Raw genomic sequence first — 26015 nt, forward strand, 5'->3', positions numbered from 1 at the left:
TTTTTACACATACTAACAGTCGCTGCACAGCTTTCGCCTCATTATTACCAGTTTAACACACAAGTGCAGCAGTAAGAACGGTCACCAGTCAACGTTTGTAAAGGGCCCTCCACTTCACAGCAACACAAGTCATGTGTTTTGTTCCGTTTGAGCTACACACAATTTTTTGGTTAAAACCATCAGATTATGCAGCAGATTATGTATTATATGGAAAATACGGCACAGCCATAATTATGTGGAAAACATTTGCAAACTATGATATTTTTCCATTCATGTTGAACTTCTTTCATACAGTCTCTGTTGGGTGGTATTTCTAGACACCTACATGTGGGGAGACAAAGGCTGAAGGTGTCTAATAGTGATTGCAGAGGATAGTAGTCTAAAGGGGAGAAATAACTGTTTGAGATAATTCAAGGTCCACTACCTATTTCTTACTCTACCAATGTTTGAGACTCTTAATTTCAGAATTGATACATTTGCAATTCTCATTGCAAACTAACTTGAGTAGTAATTACACAAACTACTGTCATAATAGTCGTAGCTCATTCATCTGATACTGCTAAAAGCATCTGTAAAACCAACAGGTCTGGGTTGTTTTAGGTGTATATATTCATTTTTGAGAGCCGATGCTAGATACAATAACAGGAAACCAGGATATGTGTAATGCTGGCTTCATGACGTTGCGTGAAGCACATAAAAAAAGTATGACTACAATTTTGCTTTGACTGAGGGGCATAGAATGATGTAATCAACAGTGCTCCCCGACGCATGGGGCCTCCTGTCATAGATTTTAAACTCAAATTTTATGTTTAGAAATGGTTAGAAAAAGGGAGGAGAAGGGCTGATGAAAGAAACTGCATGGCTCGGGGGCAAATGGCTTTTGGGTCCACTTATAAGCGTATTTGGAACATTCTGTGATTGAAAACGTATTCCACATTGTAAACATATTTTAATGTCAATAACTCATATAATAAACCTCAAATAAATGTGTATCTATTGGTTGCATTAAATACCATTATGAGCTGTAACTGGTCAGTGAAATGCCAAACATACTAAAAATTGGTATGTTTTGCTCTTTCTAGCCACACCTCTGACTCCACCCACTAACCCAATCTTCTGGTTATTCCTGCCCGCTGATGCTCCGCCCACAGCTCCCCAACTTTTTTCCCACTTCGACCTTCGCTCTAAGTGTTATAGTAATTAATGCACACCCGCAATTTCCCCAAGACATATTTTGCTCTGAAAACCTGGTAAAATTGCCTAGATGAAACTGGTTGTAAAAAGGCAAAAGTGTTTTATTTGGCGATTTTAAATAAAATGATACCACGTTTTGACTCATTCGGAGGAAAAACTGAGTGAGCATACAGACCCACTCAATACTACACCTTCAGATTCAGTAATTAACAGGTGCGATAAATGCTGACCCAGTCCCTCATTACCACGATTGAGGGGATAGGTAGTAAAAGCTGAGTAGAACAGGTTTAATCTTTTGTGTCAAGTACAGTCACATAATGACTCTTCTTTTGGGGCTATTAATTAATTTGAGATTAATCCTGGATGGTTTATCTCGAAGTGATTGAGGCCAGACTCCTATTTTTTCACAATTTTTACAACAAATACCTCTGCCTGTTCTTTCCAGACATATGAGTTTAACCTCGGAATTGTCCTTTTCCAATTAATTTATGGGGACAAACACTGTACCGCCTTCCCTTCATTTAACAGTACCCTTAAATCCACTTAACGTAATCCTTTAATTCCCAATTACGTTACTCCTGCATCCATTCCCTAATACATACTTGTGAGCGTCCCACATTTTTATTTTCAGTGTTTTCCTATGAGTTTAATATACAAAAATATCTGTATCCTGAGGTATTTGAATCAAAAACGTACCCGTAGGCATATTAAAGAAGCATTTGCAATGCAATAGGTCTCACATTTGTGAGAATTTACGCTAATAGCATTGTAAATGACAATGCCTTATATTTGTGTTTTGAAAACCTGCAAGCGGTGCATAAACACGCACTTTGCACTTATAGTCCTTGCTTAGGAGAAGCAAGGCTGGCAGTAAAAGAGGCACAGTTACTGCCAGCCTTGCTTCTTATAAACAAGGACTAGAAGTACAAAGTGCATGTTTACACACCACTTGTAGGTTTTCAAAACTCATAAATAAAAGGCATTGTCATTTATAATAAACAGTGATAGGGAACTTGCAATCTGTACTTAGGTGTAGTTGAAAAGTACGTTGACTCAAGTAGTGACTGAAGGTACTTTTTTTGGGAATGAGCACACAAATTGATTGTGGCTAATACTAGAAACTCTTGCATTTAAGCAAATCAGGAACACTAGGGAGAATATTTCCCCAGGCCCCTTTTGTAATTATTTCACCCCTCCAATGTCTTAGATTCTTCATTTGATCCCAAAGAGGCTCCCTTCATTCTAATCTCTACTGTAAATCTCAACTTCTTTATCCTGTATCCAATTCTTGTCTCAGTCCCTCTTAGCTCCCCTTTTTCTCATCTTGTAGCAAATTATTTCTTGCACTCCCTTCATTGCTTTGCTTCCCACCCTACTATACTCTTGTCACATCTTCCCCGTCTTTTCCCATAAATTCACAATTCAGTAATTGTTCGTCCTTCACATTTCAGCATCCTTGTCGCCTCTCCCATTCCTCTCCTCCGCCTGCTTTTCTCCTTCACCTTCTCATCTTCTCTCCGGTTTCAGAGTAGGTCTTCTACCAAAGTTTTTATTTACTTGCTATCCCTGGTAGTAGGTTCTTTGTAGGGGATTCCCTTGCACTTCCTTCTTGCTTTTGTTGTGCGGCGTGCTTACACCTTCCTGGTTGAGTTACACTTTTTTAAAATGAAAAATAAATCATTTTCTAATATAGAAATATAAGTCATCTCACAAAGTGGCTCGAGTGAGCTCAAATGAAATTTAAAGTGAATATAGATCATTGATTCTTTTTGTGGCATTTACTTTCTTCTCCGGAGCACCGTCATACGCAGTCCCACTGCTGCAGTTTGCACATTTGTTTTCTGTTGCTCCAAATCTCTCTCTGTATGTGTGTGTCTCTCTCCCTCCCCCCTCTTTTTCGCTCTCTCTCCTCCTCTTTATGAAAGTAACTTTAAAATTACGTAATATTGTTTTTGGAACTTTAATCCTACAGGACGTTCCTGAAGTTGGCAGAATTGTTCGAAAGGCTGAGGGTAAGAAGCTGAAATATTTGTGGTTGGCCCATTGCACGCTGGGATCTGAATAAGGACAGTTTTTGTCTTGACTTGTAGTTATCATGGGTCATACCTTGGTACCAAGACTTTCCAGGGAAAGAAAATACAGTTATTCAAGGCTTCTTTTGTCATATACCCTCCCTGCTCAGAAAAAGGTTGGGAATTGTAACTTCACTGCTTCAACTGAGAACATTACCCAGAGAAGATCTGCACTAGTGAATTCCATGCACTGAGTTTGACCTTCTCCAGACCTCACCACTTTCATGATCCTATTTATCGACGCAGCCCCTGCAATACTCTTTCCCCCTAAAAACATACTGGTGCAACTGCACTCTACCTCACAACTCCTGTGGTATGTTTTCGTTGCGTGGACTACCCATTTTATGTTGCCCTCAGCAAGCATTCCCTTTCTGGCACAAATAGCCTCTGGAGTTACCTTTGCTGTGTCCAATCTCGGGTATGGGGGCCAAGTATGTTCATTTTGGGTTTCCGTCTGTGAGCTGTAATTATACGGCACCTACTCCTGCCTAACTGCGGCAAAAGCTTTATCTTGCTGCAAATGGGGTGGTGGTCCCCTCTGATTCATCTGCCCATATATGGCTAGAGTCTTTCTTGCACCTCTGTACCCCTATTCAAAAATCAAGAAGGTTTTCTTTGCATTGTACTGTTGCATTTATATGGCTCCATTTTCCATTGGAATCCTGGGCGCTCTTTTGGAGTGTATGGTTGGAAAGGGGCTAGTTGTACTTATCTACATGGAATATGTTGGGTGCGGGACATGAAGTTGGACAAGTGCCCTAAACATGGTGCAATGGAGTCATCCTCATTATGTTTTTGAGGGAAATGTTTTCATTTGTTTTGTTAGAAAGTAACAATTGGTACATTATGTACATTTCACATGGTGACGTCCGCTTACATCAGGCCTGTTCACAGACCTAGAAACAATAAGGCTCAATCTGCAGCTTACATGTCATCCAAATGGAAACAACCTCATTACATGAATTGCTACAGGCACAATTCGTGTTTTCCAACAATACAATTTGGTGAAAGCAGGCTTTTTTACACAATTTTTTATTCAAAGCGCCAGTCGAGTGGCCTGATCCAAATGTGTACATGATAAAGAATAGCAGTGTGCAGTCTTATTCCCACTTCATAAAACTTTAGCAATCTGGAAATTTGTGTTGCAGGAAACAGAACCCAGCTTGACTGCAAGATAGGGCAACTTAACCTAAATCATGGCCAATTGTAATCAAATAAATCAATCAAAACAATCAGTCATATAGCATTTCTGAAGCGCAACACTGTCACCCCATTGATTATCTGGACACTGTGTCTCTGTCTTGGGTCTCTTTCTGAAGTCTGCCTGTGCGGGTGCTGTACGGAGCTGGAGGAGAAGTTTGTTACAGGTGTTGGCAGTGATGTAAGAGTAGGAGCAGGCGATGAAGTCAGGTCACTGGAAGTGGAGGGTTTTGTAGGTGTGTGTGAGGACCTTGAACTGGCATCTCTTCTTGGTGGGGAGCCAGTGAAGGTCTCTCAGGTGGGGGGCAATGAGGATTCATTTGGGGAGGAGCAGGATGAGTCTGGCTGCGGTGTTCTGTATGGTCTGGAGTCTTTTAAGGAGCTGGGTGGAGATGCCAGCGTAGAGGGTTTGCCGGAGTCAAGGCGGCTGGTGATGAGGGCCTGAGTGACTGTCTTTGTTGTGTTGTTTGGGATCCATCTGAACATTCTGCAGAGCATACTAAGTGTGTGGAAGCAGGAAGCAACTGCGTTGACTTGTCGTTTCATGATCTGTTGGCTGTCGAGGATGATGCTGAGGTTGTGTATATGGTCGGTCAGTGTGGGTGTAAGTCCGAGTTCTGCAAGCCACTCACTAGCTGTGGTCCCATGTGGAGATGTTCTTCCCGAAGATCAGTACTTCAGTTTTGTCAGAGTTGAGGTGGTGGCAGTTGTCTCTAATCCATTTGGCTATGTTATTCATGGTGTTGCAGAAGTTGGTTTTATTGTTGCAGGGGTCCTCAGTGAGCGAGAGGATCAGTTGAGTGTTGTCTGTTTAGGAGATTATGTTGAGTCTGTAGAATCTGACGATGTCTGAGAGAGGGGTTGATGTAGATGTTGAACCGGTTTAGGTTGAGGGATGATCATTGTGGTATACCACATGTGATATCTTTGGGGGGTGTAGGTGAAGGGAGGCAGTCGGATGCTCTGTCGGCATCCTGTAAAGAAGGAGGCGATCCATCTGAGGGCGTCTTACTGTATGTCTATGTTGTAGCCTTTGTTGCTGAGGGTGTTGTGGGAGACGGCATCGAACACCATGAAGAGTTCGAGAAGGATAAGGATCACAGTTTCTCTGCAGTCGAGGAGTGTTCTGATGTCATCTGCGGTGGCAATCAGAGCGGTCTCAGTGCTGTGGTTGGCATTAAATCCTAAAACAAAAGAGCTGCTCAACCTCTGCTTGTTAGTACGGACCAATAAAATACATTACTCCTCTTCTCTCATAATCCCTAACATAGTTCCCCTTGTGATCTCGAAGATGAAGTGCCTGTAATACCCCACACCCACCACCTTGCTTCATCTGCAGCATCTCTCTAACTGGATGCCTCCACATCTCCCCCATCAGAATCTTCTGATAAATTTAGGTCACATATTCCAGAAACGCACAAAAAGTTAGGAATAGTGCCAGGGCCCAATGCAATCTTCCCCTGCATTTCTATATAAGTACGAAATTGGGTCAATTTTCTTTCAAACTTAGGGACCTCATTTTAAATAGTGGCAGTTCATTTTTTAATTGCGTATAGTGACCAAACCTTGGCTCACAACAGTTGTGCTGATGGGGTTGTACTATGAGCTATTGTGAACCGAGCAGCAATAAACAGGTGTGTTATGAGGTTTTCCTGAGCATGGTAAGAGGATAGTCTGAGTTCTCTCCCATGTCACCTAGCACTATAGTTGTAGGGTCTAGTCGAGGTTTAAGCCTGTTATCTCTTATTTACAGTATTACGGCCCTCCTAAATATTGGACCTGTACACAGACTCACCACATATGTGCCATAGTACCTGTCTCACTCTTGCATCACCAGCACTCCGGATACAAGCCAAAAATAGTCGCCAAGCGGACGCAGTCAGGTGGTGTCCTCTTAAACATGAAGCATTGCATTGAATGTGAGAAAAGATGCAGTCAATCAAACGAATACTGACTATGTTTAGTGTATTTTCATGAAGAAGAAGGGGCCACTGATGAGAATCAGTACATCCCCAAGAGATATGCAGGTCTTTCACAGAGTAAAACAGAGGTCCTACTGCTGGAAGCACGGTTAAGCAACTAGAGAATACAGTGTGGAGTTCATTCATGAGCGACATAGACCCAAACCTTAGAGGCACAACTAAGTAACCAGATAGTATTATGTGGATTCACCCAGTAATGACAGAGGCATTTCCAAACCCAAAGAGAGAAGACAACATAGGTGTGCACTCTTAGCCTCTCTGTGCTTTACTGGGAAACCATGAGGACCTGCTGGTAGGACCTGGTGGGAACAGAACCTCACAAAGGGTATATGCGAGAGGCTTGGGTAAGAAACTACAATCAAAACACAGGGGTAGGTCCTGCAGGCTACCATGGGTCAGAGCTCAAGAGCTTAAAGTCCCACAACAAATGTTGCAATTCTCCACATACTCCACACTCAGTGAGTACGAAATCACAATATTTTATTTGAAAGTGATCGATCAACTTGAGTCAGGGGTACAGTGCAGGAAGTGTTGCAGATAATATTTTACATACACTCTCAGCATATCCTTATCACTTCCATTGTTTCCCATCTCCAGTCCCCCTCACTTTCATTCTCTGCATTTTTAGTAGCCATTTTATTTTTTCTACCACTTATTTTACTCATTGTTTCTATATCTTCAGCAGTAGACTTATTTCCTTTAACACTTTCTTGTTTTTTGCCTACGTTTCTCGTATCTTAGTTTCCTCTGCTATAGTTCTCATCTGCCCTCCATTCCTACTTTCTCATTCAACTTTTCACTTTCTAATACTGTTTTCCTTGTGTGAGATTCCCTGCAGTCTTGTTGTCCACTCGCACTGATCCTGTTTTCTCTGCTTCTGCATCCCAGAAATTAGAAGGACGGATGGCATCGGATGAAGACCTCAAGCTAACCGATCTCTTGAAATACTACATGCGGGACTCTCAAGCTGCTAAGGTACAATCTATGTTGTCTCAGGTGGGGTGGTACTAATAGAGAGCAAGGGATATTGAGTGAACTAATTCAATGCAATTACAAGGCAGGAAGTGTAAACTAACTTCAGCCAGCATTTCTGATGGCCAACCAGATATCTATAGTAATCCTAGGGCTATGTCCGTCAAGGGCCAGTGTGCTGTCACAGTGATGCAGTGCATTCATCTTAAATCCTGGGTGGCCTCTGGTACTGCAATAGGGATACAAACCACTTCACCTCAAGGTCCTCAAGTGGAGAGGGGTTTGTCGCTCCTCCTTGTATGGTGAGGGCGAAGGATTCATTGCCTATGATTCATTTCACCTTTCAACACTAACACTTCCTTAACCTGACTAAGTCGATTTGTTAAGAATTAGTTCACCTTTTTTTGCATCTTGTTCTTTGTCATATATTTTAGCAGAAGTATCCTGGTCAAGTTGAGAATATTAAGTCTGCCTGAATGATACTCTCGCCTGTAGGGAATCATTTATGATACAACTGCTAAAATCAGAGATCAATTTCTGGAATACTCTGGTTGTCAGAATATAAGCTGATGATACGTTAGTGAAACATTTGGCACAGACTCAACTACAGTTTGAATTTCAGACTACTATGGAATAAAAAGTAAAAGTGAGCTCATTTATTAAGCAATTTGTAGTAAATACGCTAGAGGCAAAGCGTTCATACAGGTAGGATTTATTCCTGAACCTACACGGTTGTGGAGGCACGCAGTTAACGTAACCTCCACCAGCAACAACTCATACAGTTGTATTTCAAAGCACAACATTCTCAGAATTAAACCATTCCATGGGTACATAGAGTAACAAAAGAACACCCCAACATAATGTACACCCTATCATTCTACAAGAACAGCGAAACATAAGGTTGCATGCACTTTACATGTAATATATCATTTTTCTACCAATACTACAAAATTGCATGTTTTCCAATGTTAGGGCGACCTTTCTCCTGAAGTATTCAAAGACTTTATCTAATGCCCATTGTCACTGCTTTCTTCAAGATATCATTAAAAACCCCTTCAATCAATCCCACGGTAGAATGTGGATATATTATTGTTAAAAAAACAACACTTGAACCACATGAAGTGAAAAGTTGGTTGTTGCCTTTACAGACCATGTTCATTTTAAGACCTTACTTCTGGTTTACAAAGTAGTACCTGATTGCAGCTCCCCTCTCACTTGGAACATAGAATGTTTGTCATTTAATTTGAATTATTATCTTTATTCGGTTCACATAAAGCAAACCATAATAGTACACAGTAAAAATAGAATTTTAAAAACAGTATCTCAATTCACAAAGCCCAATGGCAAAGCTGGGAGTGTTGAACCTAAAAATAAAAACCTACTTAATGGTCCACCATGTTAGTGATGAAAATAACCTAGCACCACTATCACATATAACATACAGTTTTCTCTTTTCTGCTAAGGGGGTGTCCTTAAAAATTTCTTTTAAAATTCAGAAACCACTAAATCTAACATTAGAACGGTTACACTTCATGACCATATACTTTACACCAACTCTAGGCCATTTCCAATCTGTGTTCATTGACATACGTCCCCGAACTGCAGTTTTCAGAAACAACCCCACATAAAAAATGCTTTTATCATCAGAGAGTAGTAGCAACTTCCTGTATGCTTCTCTGTAGTCTCTGGTGGCAAGCCTTTAAATTAGGGGAAGTCAAATTATGTTAGTGTAAATAGAGTAAAAACCACAGAAGAATAGTGTAGCATGGATTAGACTGAGCTTCCATTACATGGGCAGGGGGTGGAGTCCAAATTTGCATGAAATCCTATGGGGAACCATAACATATATTCCACTGTATCCCCCATAAAACGGAACAGACATCTCTCTCATCGCCCCAAAGGTTTCGTTAGATACATCGCCATTACTCTGTCTACTCTTAAATTCATGCATGCTGCTATACGTGCCTTTAAGACCTAAGTTGCCAGTCTGTCAGCCTTGCGAGAATTGTACAGAGCCATTTTAAGCTCCTTTTTTACTAACGTTTGCTGGTCCTTCGGGTTTTAAAAAAGGGTGATGGTATCCTACTCTCCGTAAGCAAGATTCCACAGTTGCCAGCCATGGGATACTTTTGCCTTTTTAACAGAAGAGACAGTCTTGAACAATATCTTTGGTGAGACTTGCCTCCTTGTTCCTCCATACAGCGAGCCGTAATAGTTGGGGTCGGAGGTATATGTAATCCTCAATAAATTCTATATTCAATTCACTATGGGAAATAAAATTAGATGTAGAAATAGGCACTCCTACAACTCTTCTACAAAACCTGTTTTCTTCCACATGAATTGCATAACACTTGTTAATGCCTCATACCTTTGCCCTGTATCTGACTAACGGTCTGCAACGCATTTGAAAGATCTGCAGTAGAGAAAGGAGATCTCCTTCCTTCTTTGTCTGCCACAAACTAAGGAGCAAATGAGCTGCTCTTGATAATGTATTGCTGCTTTGTGTGACATGTTCGGTCCATGAACCATTATCTGTGAACGTGATTCCCAGATATGAAAAAGTGTGAGTGCATTTTAGAGAGGCTTCTCCCACCTTAAGTGTTTCCATCTCAGTTTTTCAGGGCACAGGTCATTATATAGGCTGCTTTATTAAAATTGGTCTGTAGGTCTAGGGATTTCATAAAATGTACAAATCCAAACACTAACTGTTGTAGAGCCCTTGGGGTATGTGCCATTAAAACTGTATCGTCCCCATACAACAGCGAGGGAAGGAAACTCTCCTTAACTTTGGGGACGTCAAGGGTAGTGGTAAGTAAAAATGAATGAAGATCATTTCTATATAAAATAAACACATCCCTGTCTTACTCCCCTGTAGATTCCAATTTTCCCCGACACAGTCCATTGGGTATTTAATCTTATTCTAGCTTTCATGTTCCTGTGGAAATAGGCTGTAAAGTACACCAGTGCTGCATCCATGCCAAGGATTAACAGAATAGACCACAGCTTCAAGCCGTTTATACGGTCAAACGCTGTGGTCAGATCCATGAATGCCAGATAGATTGGGGAGTTTTGTGTTATTGTATATTTGCCCATCAAAAGATTGAGGTTGAGACATTGTTCTACCATACCAATCTTTGATCATGGATAAAAATCATCATCTCCATGTGTTTGCTTTGGATACAAAATTTCTTTCTCAGTTGCCTTTTCTTTAATCCGATTATAAAGGGTTCTTGTGTTGATTAATGAGATTGCTCTGTAACAACTTGGCTCCAATCAATTTCTTTCTTAAAAACTAGTACTATTATGAAGTTGACCATGTGCTTTGTACGGGGGAGTATGCTAAACTGTTAAAAAAATTCAATAGCAACAGGCCCAGAAACTTGGATTATATTTAAGAAGATCAATCATCACCCCATCGGGACCTGGAACATAGACTAAAGCTTGTTGCTCTCACCAGAGTTTATGTTTGGGGCAACAATCTAGTCTTGGAAGTGACAAAGTTGTCTAAAATCCACGTGATGGCTGTTCTTTTACTTTCACAACTGCTAAGCTATGGGTTTCATTATTTGGTTTCATTTCTTAATTCATTTATCAGAAAAGGAATAAAAAACGTTGTACTCAAATTGCTAAATCATCTTATTCTGTAGTTTCCTGTCACATTTGCGAAGCACTATATAAATCCTTGCTGATGATGTTGTTGCTGTTTCTCCATCAGTCAGTTGTAACACTATCCATTTTACTTGCCATGATTCTGCCATACATTAGTGTGTGCTAAACATATGGATACAAGGCTCGTTTGGTATGCAATACCTCCATCCATTTACTCTTGGATTCTGCAAAAGCTTGTCCTTGTTTTACTGTATCAGTTTTGGGTTGGCAACGAGTTACTTTCTAACTAAAATACATTAGTAATTGATTTTGTTGTGCCTATGAATCCAACATTATGACATATTGCAATTATATGGCACCTAATTTCTCACTTGTTCTGTCTGCTTCCAAAGTTTTATTTAATGAAGTGGGACACTCTTGGTTAAAAAGACAGTCTGAAAAGCCCAGTTAAAGACTGATAAGAAACTGGTCCATGATTTTTGAACTTTTTAGTAGAAAAATCTAGCTCTTCAAAAACCTAACTTGAGTAAAGTTAAGGAGCATTTTAACCCCTTGGGTCTTCAGAATAAAGCCCCAGTATCTGTTACATATCTGTGGGGAAGTGAATGAATGCTTTATCTCTAAACTGCACAGCATTTGTGCCTACATGTTTACTTCTCAAGTGGTTCTCAAAGCTAACATTAGCTCTTTCTTGCAGTAGCTCTCAACTAAACTACTGTGAACATTACTACTTACCTACTACTTTCCCATTTAAATAAATAAGTTAAATTGTTTTTCATAGAGCTTAAAGATTGGCAACCCCCTTTGTCTTTGTCCTGTCAGATACCAGAAGTCATTTGCAACCACTGTGACCCCACAGTCATTTTCTCCAATGCTTGATGGCTCCTAGGGAAAGAGAATTTAATTATCCAAAAGACCTCAGAGGCCAAAAAATTGGAAAACACATCAAGAGGGAAATGAAATTGCTGCAAAAACTTTGGGACAGGTGTGTAAAAAAGTGTTACGGGTAAGGATCATTTTAGAAAAAAGAGAATTTTAAGAGCGAAAAAATGGGTCTGTAGAGGATCCCACCCAATGAAGCAGAACAAGATACATTATAAAAAAAATATCAAAAACATTAACTACAGATGAAAAACAATTATTAACCCAAAGGTAATTCAACAACAATACTACACATAATAAAAGTGGAAAGCAAAAATGAATTATCCCAAAATTAATCTGTCAAAATGAATCCCAAAGTAACTATTAGTCCCCTTTTAAACACATGGAACTGGGTCCTGTTCGTGTTTTTTCAAGCTCTAAAAAAGTAATTCGTTTTGTTGAAGGAGTCCTCTTTTGACTTCAAGATCTTTTCTCCTTATCTACCTATTTATTTTCATACAACACTGGTTAAATACTTGTCACTTATTACAGTAATTTTTGGCTGTCTCTAACATTATTGAGGTAACCTTCTTGATCTGGCACATGGCATTTGGTGGCACTCGGAGTTAGCTACTGTCTTGAATGGTCTTTGAGGTTTTGTGGATACTGGAAGTGGCACAGTTCTGAATTTGTTATATTTGTTGGTTTTATTTAACAACAATGTCATACTAGCTCTATTACCGGAGTACAAAATAATGATCACTTGCTTTGTGACTAACAATTGACTATGGCTGCTAGTGTAGCATTCTTCCAGCCAGTGTCCCGAGGATATCTGTGTGGGTCATCTTAGAGCCAATTACGTTCATTGTATATGATTCGTCCTGGGTAATTCTTGTCTAATCATTTGGGCTTCATTTTTACACTTACACCAATAACACACAGCTCTCCCTTCATCTTAATAGTGACCTAGTTGCTGCTGAAAATCATTTCTAAAACTGTATGCCACCAATGTTCAGTCAATAAGTCAAAACTACCCAGCCGGTTTGATGAATGGACACAAACCCATTTACATTTATTAATACATGTAGGATTGACTGATGGTATCGGTTCGGGTATGTGGAATTAGCCGCTCAACTCTATTTCAGGACATGTATTATGTTCAAGTAATTTTTATGTGTCTTTCCAGGATTTGTTGTATCGCAGGCTGCGAGCATTGACAGACTATGAAAATGCAAACAAAGCCCTAGACAAAGCACGGATGAAAAATAAGGAAGTGAAACAGGCTGAAAATCACCAGCAGGTTTGCTGTCAGAAATTTGAAAGACTGTCGGACTCAGCAAGACAAGGTAAGAAAAGATGAATGGGGAGAACGACTTAGGGTAGGTGTACAGGTGCATGGAGGAAGGGGTGTGGGTTGTCACTTGTCAAAATATAATAGGTAAATATGTGGAATGTCCTTTAAATGCATTTATTACAATTAATTTGTACTGAAGAAGCACCTACACCCTGGCTTTCTCCTATTCTCCATTTACAGATTCTTGACACCTGCCAGTTGTGTGACAGAAACTGCTTTCCTGTAGTATGCTTAACTAAAGTTGTAGACAATTTCATTTAAGGGGAAAATACTTTGGACGTGCCTGCCACTTTCCATTTCCATTCTGTTTTATAGCTGCAATTGTTTTTTTCTCATTTTTCATCTCTTTTGCTTCCTCAACTTATCATATAACAGCTAGGTTTGGAGCTATCTTTTCTGGTACTACCAGTGTTTTGGAGTCTTTGTCAAATATGCCTATGTTGCTTTGCAACGAATCAGCTCACCACAAACTTGTGTTTACTATATTAACGTAAATTCGCTACCACCGAATGGTCACTTTCAATTAGTAGAAGCATAGGTGTTAGACCAATCCCACGAGAGAACAAGGAGATACTCTTCATCACAGCTAATAAGAGTATTTATTGAAGATTGACCATATGCCAGCCATTAAAATACTGCTCGCTGACATTAGTGGTGCTAGGAAGAAGCAGCTTTTTGGTATTCTACTAACTGCTGGTAGTGTTTTGAGTGGAAGTCCGTTCTCCGGGAATTAAAATTCCATTTGGTTCATCCGCATTCCCTTCTTGTCTCTGCATTTGTGTAGTTGACTCCAAGCTGAGAATCATCTCTACCAACAACCAACTTGCAAAGTAGCTGTCAGTTGAAAAAGTGTTATCCAAGCTGCTAAAAACCAAGCCCCAAGATTTTGTGAAATCACTTAAGAAAGAAGTTGAGTCAAATCCAAATTGAAGATTTAACACATTGAGTGTATCGTAGACTAGAGTACTGCTCACCTTATATCTGCCGTCAACCTGTCTGTGGTATAAAGTTAGTTATCTTGCTCAACATGTGTATTCTTGGTCCTAGATGATACCTTGTTTCTAATCACTACTGGTATTGGGAATAGTTTAGAGCTTCATTTATGCCTTTAAACCTGTAATCCATATTCTTGATAACAACAGACACTGATACCTCACACCCAAACATCACTGTAAGATAAACTGGTTTGGGAGGCTATACTGTACCAGAGAAGCTGGAAAATGACATAGTACTGAGTTATAGGATATTATGAATTGCACTTACACCACAAGTGGTCACCTTATGTTGAAAGGTGCTTAAAAGAAATCAAAGAAGCAGATCATTCAAGGGGAACATCCAGGTCTTGAAACATTTATTGAAAGTATTTTTTACCAGCTTAACGCTGGGGTGGAAAAGCACAGAGTTCCGTAATGGGATCCATTTGAATACACAGTGATCCCAATGTGACTGTGGTCAAGCTTTAAGCAGAGCAATAGAAGCCTTTGTCATAAATGGCATAATGCCTAATGTGTATGGGGCTGATATAGAATTTAAGGGAGAACGTACTCTGTTGCAACAGCAGTGAAGCAGACTCTCCGCCATACTCTTTGTCTGTCCGCCCCAGACCCCCCAGGATATAGCGGCATGGATTAGCAAATTTAGCGTCACAAATATGGAAATTTAGCGCCACAAATATGGAAATTTAGCGGCAAGTTTGCAGCATTTTATTTGGCAGTTTTTCCTAAGACAAACACAGATATCTTTGTTTTTGAGTTATTTAACAACATGACGCTATGTATATTTGGTTTATTTACAATGTAAACACTTTGTTTGGCTTCAAGGCTACATATAGGACTTATTTAAACAAATAACAATCCTAGGCAACTATGGGGTCCTGAAGGATATTAGGTACAATGGCACGAGAAAATATAGGCACATCACAATGAAATAAATGCAGTGTACTGGAGAAAATGGCATAAACAGTATGAAGATAAGTATTATTCATTTATTATAAAATATCCATTACATGGTGAAAGATTAAAAATCACAAGTATATCACAGTTAATCATAAAAATGTTTCGACATATACATTCATGTTCTAAATCAATTATCATGTATTAATAAAAACAAATACAGTCATAAAAAACAACCAAGTGGGTTAATCAATAATCTCTACGCGTGTTTCAGCGTAACACACGCCTTCTTCGGGAGAACCACTTGAAGATTCTAAAAATTCGGAGAAAAATACATGGGATACCAATGAGCGGATGAGATTACATGTAATTCATGAACGGAGCAAAGTCCTATCGGAAAGTAGCTGATAGAGCCAAGAGTTAATTGGTGGTCTGGTAAGTTGTTCGAAGTGAATTAGAAATAACTTTAATTTCGCCTTCCAAGATTTCGACAGACCAAAAGCCAACATATGGCTAAATAATAAAAAAATTAAAAATGATAGATACCCAGTTTGTGACGCACTAATATCGCCTTGAATGAACCTTAGTAGGATGTGAAGTCCTATTTCAAGTTATGGGTGTTGAGGGCATGGATGGCCACGTTAACCCAGTGCAGGTAATGTTCGCCTGAAGCACACGAAGCGTCTAAAGGGGTTCCAGTACCCCTTTAGACGCTTTGTGTGCCGTCAACACCCATAACTTGAAATAGGACTTCACATCCTACTAAGGTTCATTCAAGGCGATATTAGTGCGTCACAAACTGGGTATCTATCATTTTTTATTTTTTAATTATTTAGTCATATGTTGGCTTTTGGTCTGTCGAAATTACTATCCCTCACAGTTCTAGACCTTACATCTAAATAAGCTTTTACCTGGTCTTGGAAGGCGAAATTAAAGTTATTTCTAATTCACTTCGAACAACTTACCAGACCACCAATTAACTTTTGGCTCTATCAGCTACTTTCCGATAGGACTTTGCTCCGTTCATGAATTACATGTAATCTCATCCGCTCATTGGTATCCCATGTATTTTTCTCCGTATTTTTAGAATCTTCAAGTGGTTCTCCCGAAGAAGGCGTGTGTTACGCCGAAACGCGCGTAGAGATTATTGATTAACCCACTTGGTTGTTTTTTATGACTGTATTTGTTTTTATTAATACATGATAATTGATTTAGAACATGAATGTATATGTCGAAACATTTTTATGAATAACTGTGATATACTTGTGATTTTTAATCTTTCTCCATGTTATGGATATTTTATAATAAATGAATAATACTTATCTTCATACTGTTTATGCCATTTTCTCCAGTACACTGCATTTATTTCATTGTGTTGTGCCTATATTTTCTCGTGCCATTGTACCTAATATCCTTCAGGACCCCATAGTTGCCTAGGATTGTTATTTGTTTAAATATTGTGCCCTGACCTAGGAACTTCTTACTAGTCTCAGGGGGTCCCTTTCTTATATATTTACATATAGGACATAAACATGTTAATGAATAAATGCCCACGGAACATGTATGCTTGTCGTGTTAATCTTGCAGTTCTTCTGAGCAGTCATTTTCATGTCAAGCATTTGCAATGCAATAGGTCTCGCATTTGCGAAAGTTTAAGCTATTGGCATTGTTAATGGCAATGCCTTTTTTATCTGTTTTTAAAACCAACACATAAATAAATGGCTTTATCATTTACAATGCCAATAGCTCAAACTCTCGAACCTATTGCATTGCAAATGCTTGTTTATGGTTGTGTATCATCACACATGGAACACCCTGCATGTCTGAGCTTTGGTTTCAAACTGGAATGGCATGGTGAGCAAAAAAACGATGGATTAGTTCCAGATCTCTGTCCTGGGGTGAATGTTTGACATTGTTCAGCATTTCTTCCATCAGTTCTTTTTGAATGCAGAACCGGGCACTGCTGTTGACCGACGCAGCGTTGGAGAAACTCTTGCTGCGGTTTGCCTACTTGGGCTCCTTGCGATAGTTTATCTGAAGCGCAGGGTGATGGTGACCACAATGGCACTCTGAGTTGAAGTTTTCCATGCTGTGGAACAATTTTCCAGGAATTTCTAAATCAAAGTCTGCACCTACAAACCATAATTGCTGTGTGACTGTGCACCAAGTCTGTCAGAAGCCCCAAAACCCTGGGAGAAAAGTTATACAAAGAAAAGCTGCCCATTTATATCACCTGGGAGAGAGGCCAATATATTTCATTTCAGTCAAGGTCACAAGGTCAGATGATTGAACATGCCAACAAACAATAAAAACACAGTGTTCTCACTAAACAAATGTAAACTTTATCCCCAAGTAGACATTAGAAGGAGGCATCTTCGAAGGAACATATTGGCCATGCACATTGGAATCTCTCTACATTTTTCAAATAAATAAAGCGCTGCATAGATCAGCCACGTTCTGCAGGACCATATGTAAAGGTGTGTTCGCTACTTTTATCCTCCCTCTGTGCCTTCGTGCCTTAAACACATTTTAAGCACAAGATTGTGACATCTGCTAACAACAGGAATGTTTCTCCCGTTTATATTTCTGGACTCTAAGTGAATCATAATATCACAGAAACGGAGCTCCTTATTTTACAGAAGAGTAAGGGGAGCTCAGCATGTGATCCTGCAGAAATGTCACGTTTATTAGGCTGTGTAACTCATATTTTTGTGTCCTTGCTTTTAAGACCGCATATGCGCCTCCCTCGGGCTGCTGTAAAACAGCAGAATGGATTCTTCTTTTATTCAGAAGGACAATCTAATTAAATTTTACAGTATGTGAATGGCAAATACGGATTTTGTAATTCAAGAAAGGAAGGCATTCAGTTTTTTGTTTGACTTTATAATATAATATGTGAAAGAAAATCTATAGTTAGTGGAAACAGGGACATTCATTTCTGTTTGTTCCGATTTCGCGGGCACTTTTGTAAAAGTCGCGGCATTTTTACAAAAGTGCCGATTTCGCGGTTTGCCGCGAAATTGCGAAATCCTGGAGGGTCTGAATTTAGAGGTGGGTGGGCTGCCAGGTTTATGCTGGAGGAGGAAAATTTACTCCATGGGCATAAGCCTTCAGCGATCGGAGAAAAGCCATCTGTCTGTCTGTGCTATTTAGAGTAGGCAATCAGGTAGCTTTGTTTTTTTTACCGCCTGTCATCACCCAGTGTATCTGGTAGTGAGAGACAGCTGTAAAACATAAATGACCCCTACACCATGGAATACAACTCCTGTGTTGTGAAGGATCATTATTTGTATGTTTTTTCAAAAACAAAACTCCTGCTTTGGGAGTTTAGAAGTTAGTTTTAGAAAAATAAAATACTTTGGACAAGATTTACGGCTGGCCATCGTTTTAATGGAGCTCTCCGTCAAACTTTTCCTACATTGACAAGTACCCTCACGACGGCGGTTCTTATCAATGTATAGAAATGGCCTCTGGGCTGGTTGACATCTGTAAATCTGATGGGCAAATGTAGGGTGGTGGATGTAAAATTGTACACCATCCTATCTGCCTTTGCTCTGTCTGCCAAATTCTTACTCAGACGTTAAAACTTCAAAATCTTACACATTCATGTAGACTAGTAGTGCGAGGTGGAGATCCAGTAGTAGAAGGACTGTGAAGTTCTGCTCCTGGTGTCATAATACATATTTGGAAAGAGACAAGTATGCTCTGTTCTCCAAGGGAGAGTGCTACAAGGCCACTGTGGCTCACACTCTTTGCAGGTAAGTTAGGCACATAACAGTTTTCCTAAGGTAGGATATTGAAAATTGCCTATTTTATTGTGGTTCAATCAAAAAAATCCTGATCAAATATAAGTTTCACGCTGGTAATTGAAGTTTGGCTTTATTGTAATAAGGTTTGATTGGGGGGTAAAATTCTTAGTGAAATACTAAATCCAAAGAAACAAGGTTCTGTAATAGAGTGGTCATGTTCAGATTATTCAAATAAATCTAGAATAGAATAATTGATATGATGGCGGCATACCAACTGAAGGCAAGTGTAAGGAATGTAGATAGAACAAATCCAAATCACTCAATTAGGGGGACCAAATGGCTGTAGATAGTTATTAAACAAAGTTTTGATATTATAAAACACTCCAGGCTGCTGCACAATTCCTGCAAAAGCCAGATTGACAAGCAAGAATCCCGGCAGAGGGAGTCAGACCACTGAGCAAGTTATATAGCAATGTTTTGTACAGATCCATTTCCTGCCTCTCTTGTTTCTTTTTTGCATGATCAACTGGAATTAAATAAAATTCTCAAGCTTCTAAAAGGCAATCACAGCTCCAATGAGACTAGCACTGCATGTGCCAACTTGTATCTTGGTCGATTTCCCTTCATAGGTGATGAAAAAATGAGACTTTTTCTTCTGTTGTGTTCCCTAATGTAGCCTAAAACCTGGTTGTAAGGAGTTTAAAATGTTGTTACCCTCAAAAGAGGAACAGCCCTGTCCCTAATCACTCTTTCCATCAATAGTTTAATCAATAGTTTACTCTATGGCATTCCACAGCCTCAAAAACCTCCCATGTGAGCCTGACCTCACCGCATACAGTCGTTCTAGACTCTTTACTCTTAATATTTTGGCGTACCTGTGTTTGAATGTGGATATTAGCTCAGTTTTCCAATTCTGAAAAATTATAGATCTCGCAATGAGAATAATCAAAAAATCTTTCTTCCCATGATCCAGTTTTAACTTCACATCGGAAGAGTAACTCATTAACACTAGAAGCGCATCATTTGGAAAGTCAATTTTTAGCATGAGCCTACAGTGCTCCTGAATGGAGGACCAGAATGTCATTAGCTTTAGACACTGCCAAATAATATGGGCAAATTACCAATGTCTTCTGTCAGGCACCACCTAGACAATTTGTTGTTATCCGAGGTTTGATATTAAGTAGTAGGGCTGGCATTCTATAAATCAGCTATTTGGCATAGAATGGCATACAATGGAATGTTGCCGCCTTTAGCATGGAGAATTATATGAATTTATCTCTACAAAAAATTCTTTGTGTATATGCAATTTGTTTCTTGACTACCATCTCTGTTGTATTTTACTGAAGACATCAAGCTCTGTGTAATTTGCTAATTTAGCCTTTCAGCACTCAAAAGCGGGATTCAACCTGCAGATCTTACAGATGCGAGGGGCTGCGTTCCTACGAAGTGCCTGAGTTTCTATATAGTGAGTTAATGGTGTTTTTTAATGCATAGTGCTGTGTTCGTTGTGTGCGCGAGTGGGACTATTTGTGCGAAAAATGTAACTGTGGATAGATAGGTTCTGGCGTGTGTTTGTGTGTGCTGACCAGGATGCGCCTAGGTGTATAGTTTGTCAGCGGGAGTTTGTGTGTGCGTGTAGTGTTTCTTTTATGTCGAGGGGCATGTGTGTACGCGTGCTTGTATGTGTGGAAGGCTGCTTGTGTGTATATGTGCGTGAACATGCGCGAGAGTTGTTTACGGGGTATTTGTGTGAGATGTGTTGCGTGTACGTGTTGGAAATTCGTGTTTCAGGAGACTTGGGTGTTTGTGTGGGATTACTCGTGTGTGCAACGTGGAGCTTCTGTGTGTTTGTGTGTGTGGTGTGTGTTTCTCAAGCCTGTTATGAGTTTGTGTAGTGCAAGAAATACATTTAAAGAAGATGCCATGGTGGGTGGGATATCTAGAGGTTGAAGTGGGCAGTTCTCCTTCCAAAGAGAGCTTCAACGAAAAACACTTTCACAGAAACTATTTTGAATCTAAACTAAATCGGCGGTACAGGCATAGGCACTGAAAAGCAGGATTCAACGTGCAGATCTTACAGATGCGTTCCTACGAAGTGCCTGAGTTTCTATATAGCGAATAAATGGCATTTTTTTATGCATAGTGCTGTGTTCGTTGTGTGCGCGAGTGAGACTACTTGTGTGAAAAATGTGACTGTGGATAGATAGGTGCTGGCGTGTGTTTGTGTGTGCGGAACAGGATGCCCCTAGGTGTACAGTTTGTCAGCGGGAGTTTGTGTGTATGTGTGTAGTGTTTCTATATGTCGAGGGGCATGTGTGTACGCGTGCTTGTATGTGTGGAAGGCTGCTTGTTTGTATATGTGCGTGAACATGGGTGAGAGTTGTGTACTGGGCATTTGTGTGAGATGGGTTGTGTGTACGTGTCGGAAATTCGTGTTCCAGGAGACTTGGGTGTTTGTGTGGGATTGCTCACGTGTGCAAGTGGAGCTTCTGTGTGTTTGTATGTGTGGTGTGTGTTTCTCAAGCCTGTTAGGAGTTTGTGTAGTGAAAGAAATACATTTAAAGAAGATGCCGTGGTGGGTGGGATATCTCGAGGTTGAAGTGGGCAGTTCTCTTTCCAAGGAGAACTTCAACGAAAAAAACTTTCAAATAAACTATTTTGAATCTAAACTAAATCAGCGGTACAGGCATAGGCACTCAAAAGCGGGACCCAACATGCAGATCTTACAGATGCGAGGAGCTGCGTTCCTACGAAGAAACAAGCGGCGGCAGGCACACCAAAGTGACTTTCAAAGAAACTATTTTGAATCTAAACTAAATCGGCGGTACAGGCATAATAGGTTATTAAGATGAGAACGCGATACAAGGCAAGATGCCCCCAAAAATAATACGGCAACGTGAACGATGGGCAGAACGGAAAAAAATCAGAATGTGAAGCAGGCAAAATTAAATCATAATGGTCAGGGTACAAAGGTAACTGGTGGGTATGAAATGGGGGAAATGTGTGGAACGCAACAGCGATAAGCGAAACATGGTAATAGAAAAGAAACCGATTGAGGCAGAGGTACAGCTGTGGCGGGGCGGGGCGGGGCGGGGCAGGAGCGCATTACTTTGAAGTCTGATGGGGTGGGAGCGGCAGCTTTTGAAGTGATGCGAGGCTCAGACAAATGGTGGAATGGTGGTGTGCCAGCGGCTTCCTTTCAAGTCTGATGGGGGGGCAGGAGAGCAAATGGCGCGCGCGTGCACGGAGCACATGCACTGTCCATAATCCGCATTCCAAAGCTCTCTTGGTAGGCTTTCCTGGAGCACCTCTATATCTCTCGCATAGCGATTGCTTACGCATTAGCTAGGCAAGACCTAAAAAGCGGTAAAATGCACATGCGTATCAGCGGGATGGTGCCCATTAATGAAATGGGGAGAGCCATCCATTTTGAAAATATTATTTAAATCTTCTTAATTAAGGGCAAACCATTTAATACAAAAAGATCACCAGTATCTTCTGTAGCATATATGCCAAGGTATCTTTTAGGTTTGGAATTTACAAGGAGACGTAATTCAGGAGATAAAGTGCTTATTGTGCAATTGCATGAAAATATTTCTGTTTTCAATCTATTTATCATGTTGCTGCCCACCAAATGAAATAAATGGAAAATATCAAATGATCTGTTCTGATTTTCTAAGCCTGGCTTCAAAAACAATGTAATGTCATCTGAGTATAGTTTGACTTTGGACAGCCCACTGACAAGTGGTTCTATGCCATTATCCGTTCTTATGATAATGGCGGGAGACCCTTTAAAAATTGCAAATAAGATAGGGGTACCCCAGCCTTGCTCCCCTATTGACCTTACATGCGCCTATGTCTGTTAAATTTATTATTAATTGAGCGGATGCTCCCTGGGACATCTTTTGTATGCCATGTATACATTTTGTAGCAAAGTCGAATCTGCCAAAAATATAATAAAGCAAAAAACTCACAAATGATGGACTGAATGCAAAACAAATCAAACATCCACCCCAGTCAAGAGATATGGATCCATTGTTCCTTTGCTCACTATTGCACCCCAATTTATACCCAACCATATCCAAATCAGTCTTGAACCAGCTCCTCATGGGAACAGTCCAGTCCGAACTGCCAAGCCAGGATCTCCATGGACCAGAAACAAGCATCCTGGGACCAGTTTTGGGGTATCACCCCTCATCAGCCAGGCTAGCTTGAATTCAGTGGCACACTCAGCCCGGAACCCACGTGTGGGCTTACCCTGCGCACTTAGGGAGAGAAGGCAAAAGACACAAATGATTGATGGGACGCAGAACACATCAAACATTCACCCCAAGCAAGAGATCTTTGTTAAATCGATTGTTCTTTTGCTTACTATGCCACACCAGTTTAGACCACGCTATTTGCAAATCAGGTTTGACCCTGTTTCTCAAGGGAACAGTCCAGCCCGAATTGCCAAGTCAGGACCTCCATGAACCAGAAAAAAGCATACTATTATTATTATTATTTCTTACTTATATAGCGCCTGAATCATCCCCGTAGGGGTATCTCTGCGCTTGCTGGACGAGTATGAAAATGCTAATAATGTGTGAGACATCTAGAATAGAAATGTTTTCAAGGACTTTCTGAAATGGAAATGATCCGTACTCTTCCTCAGTGATAGCGGGAGTAAATTCCAGATTTGTGGGGCATGGTAGGAAAAAGCCTTACCCCCAGTCCTGGTCTTATTAATGCACGGGACTTCAAGAAGGGATTTAGAGCTGGATCGCAGGTCTCTAAGGGGGGGTGTATCGACTAAGCTTCTCCGCCAAATACAATGGCCCATTGCAATGCACTTCCTTATGGGTGATGCAGCAAATCTTACATTTTATTTGTTTGCGCACTGGAAGCCAGTGCAGCTGCCGCAATAGCTGGTTCAATGGAGATCTATGAGGGGCATCCAGTACCAACCGTGCAGCTGTATTTTGCACCACCTGCAAGCAATCCAACAAGGCCTCATTGGCCGATATCAGTAGGGCATTGCAGTAGTCAAAGCGGCTAAGGACTAGTGACTGGATAAGAGTCTTCCATGTATGGTCTGGAAGAAACGGAAATACTCGCCTCAGCAGACTTAGTACATGGAAGCAGGAACTAACTGTTTGAGGAACCTGCCCTTTCATGTTTAGACTCTGCTCAATGCGCACCCCTAGATTCTTTACTGATGCCTTTGAAGTGGGGGCACCCAACTTCCTAGGCCACCACTCTGGTGTCCATAGAATGGTGGCTTCTCCAAAGAGCATAATCTCTGTTTTCCCGGCATTTAGTTGGAGATAGTTAGTACACATCTACTGAGATATTGCTAGCATGCCAGTTGAGAAGTTGGTCTGAGCTGTTGTGGAGTATTTATCAAAGGAGAAGGTAAGCTGGGTGTCATCCGCATAAGATATTGGTACGAATCTATAGGTCCTCATAAGATTGGCCAAAGGAGCCATATAGATGTTGAATAAGGTAGTGGGACCGGTTTTGGGGTATCACCCCTCATCAGCCAGACTAGCTTGAACCCAGTGGCACCTTGAGGCCAGGACCCATTGACTGATCAACACGGTTAGTTGAGAGGGCCACCAAAACTTCAGAGCTAGTCTTGTTTCTATTATCTAGCTTAAATTATTTAAATGGATGATAGAACATACTCTTTTACCTGGGAATTTTGGGATTGAGATACACGTCTTTGGGAACCTGAAACATTTTTAAAATGGAATACTAGGTTCCATTCACTGAATCTCTACTGAATCCCTCAAAACTCTCCACTGACAACTGTATATAACAACTGTAGCCATATCTGTAGTCACGTCAATTAACTGGCAGGAATTGTTTAAGTGGGTGAAACTGGAGGATACGCAGTCTTTACTATTTTGTGGGCTTTTGATTTTTACGGTGGTAAAGTAACTGGAAAATACCTACTGGAGCTTGATGTAGGTGAACCATTTGCTGAAATTCAATTATGTTTCAAACATTAATTTCTACTGGAAAGAAAGTAATTTTCTTCCATGTTTTTAAATTCAAAGCGCATATTACTAAGTAATATATAAGTATTAATCAAAAAAGTAAATAATGTACAATAAACAAAGAAGAAGCTAAGCTTGAGTGAATAACAGAAAATAAAGAAATAGAAATTAACAGTATTATCACAGACCAGTAAGTGTGGTGACATACAGTGTGGGGCTTCATACTTCTTGGTGTACCCTTATTAATTGTTAAACAAGGTAGCAGATAAGCTGGCACTATCTAGTTCTGCAGTATTTTGTTTTTTTTCTTTTGAAGGGAAAGTTAAATTTGAAGTCCAATTCAAATATGAAAAAATCCTAAATATGACAAAAATAGGTTTACACAATGAAGTCTCAGATGAGGATAGTATTGAGAATGAAAAATCGGTGAGGATGTATTTTGTATTGCAGGACCAAGACGAATTATATACTATTTTTGGTCACCCAGGATAAGGGTAATTGTGCTTCATTCTCCAGTTTCAAAATAGCTGGTGCTATAACAAGTGACTTTTTCTTCCCTGGGCTGAGTTGGATTTTACGGGGCTTCTTTTAACGACAATAAGTATATAGCTTATTCCATATTGGGCGAATGTGACCTATTATGGCCTACACCGTGTTGGTGTAGGGAGTTATTATCTTTGCATATGAAACATAGTCATGCCCCCAGGGCTGGATTGATAATTTTTTAACTCATTACTATTACGAGATAATCAATTTAATCCATCGGGGATAAAAAAGATCCAACATTGAGAGATCATTTTTCTCAAGTCTATTTAGGCTAGAGGGGGCATGGACTCATATGCTCACCATGATGGGTTCAAGTGTTGTTTTTAGATTGAATATCTCTTTGATGTACTGGGAGATCTCGAGCCACAGAGAGTAGGCAAACTGGTAGTCAAATATTCTATGTGATTGCACACCACCTGGTATTAGCAGTTCCAACTCAAATCAGGCCCTAGGAAGCCAAGTTGGTTAAGTAGTAGGGTGTCCAGTATGTTTGTGAATAGGAAAGAAGTGTGTTGAACCACAGATACAATTATTTTGAAAATGACAGAAGTTCAGATAAGGGACGAATACATCTGTGTCAGAGGAAGTTTCCTGGTCTCTATA

The 26015-nt window shown here is 40.2% G+C and overlaps 1 protein-coding gene across 2 annotated transcripts in view; it reads left to right on the forward strand.

The window, feature by feature from the left end:
* Positions 1-26015, forward strand: part of SNX32 (sorting nexin 32) — a 305491-nt gene that overhangs the window by 178694 nt on the left and 100782 nt on the right. For both annotated transcript variants that reach the window (XR_015299987.1, XM_086938325.1), the window contains exons 9-11: positions 3167-3206; positions 7337-7423; positions 13077-13236. Coding sequence is in view for 1 of the 2 variants with exons in the window: in XM_086938325.1 (XP_086794451.1) it covers positions 3167-3206; positions 7337-7423; positions 13077-13236 (287 nt within the window). In the remaining variant the exon portion in view is untranslated. The remainder of the gene's footprint in view (positions 1-3166; positions 3207-7336; positions 7424-13076; positions 13237-26015) is intronic.

Source organism: Lissotriton vulgaris, chromosome 9 (assembly GCF_964263255.1).
Source record: "Lissotriton vulgaris chromosome 9, aLisVul1.2, whole genome shotgun sequence".
Lineage (NCBI taxonomy): Eukaryota > Metazoa > Chordata > Amphibia > Caudata > Salamandridae > Lissotriton > Lissotriton vulgaris.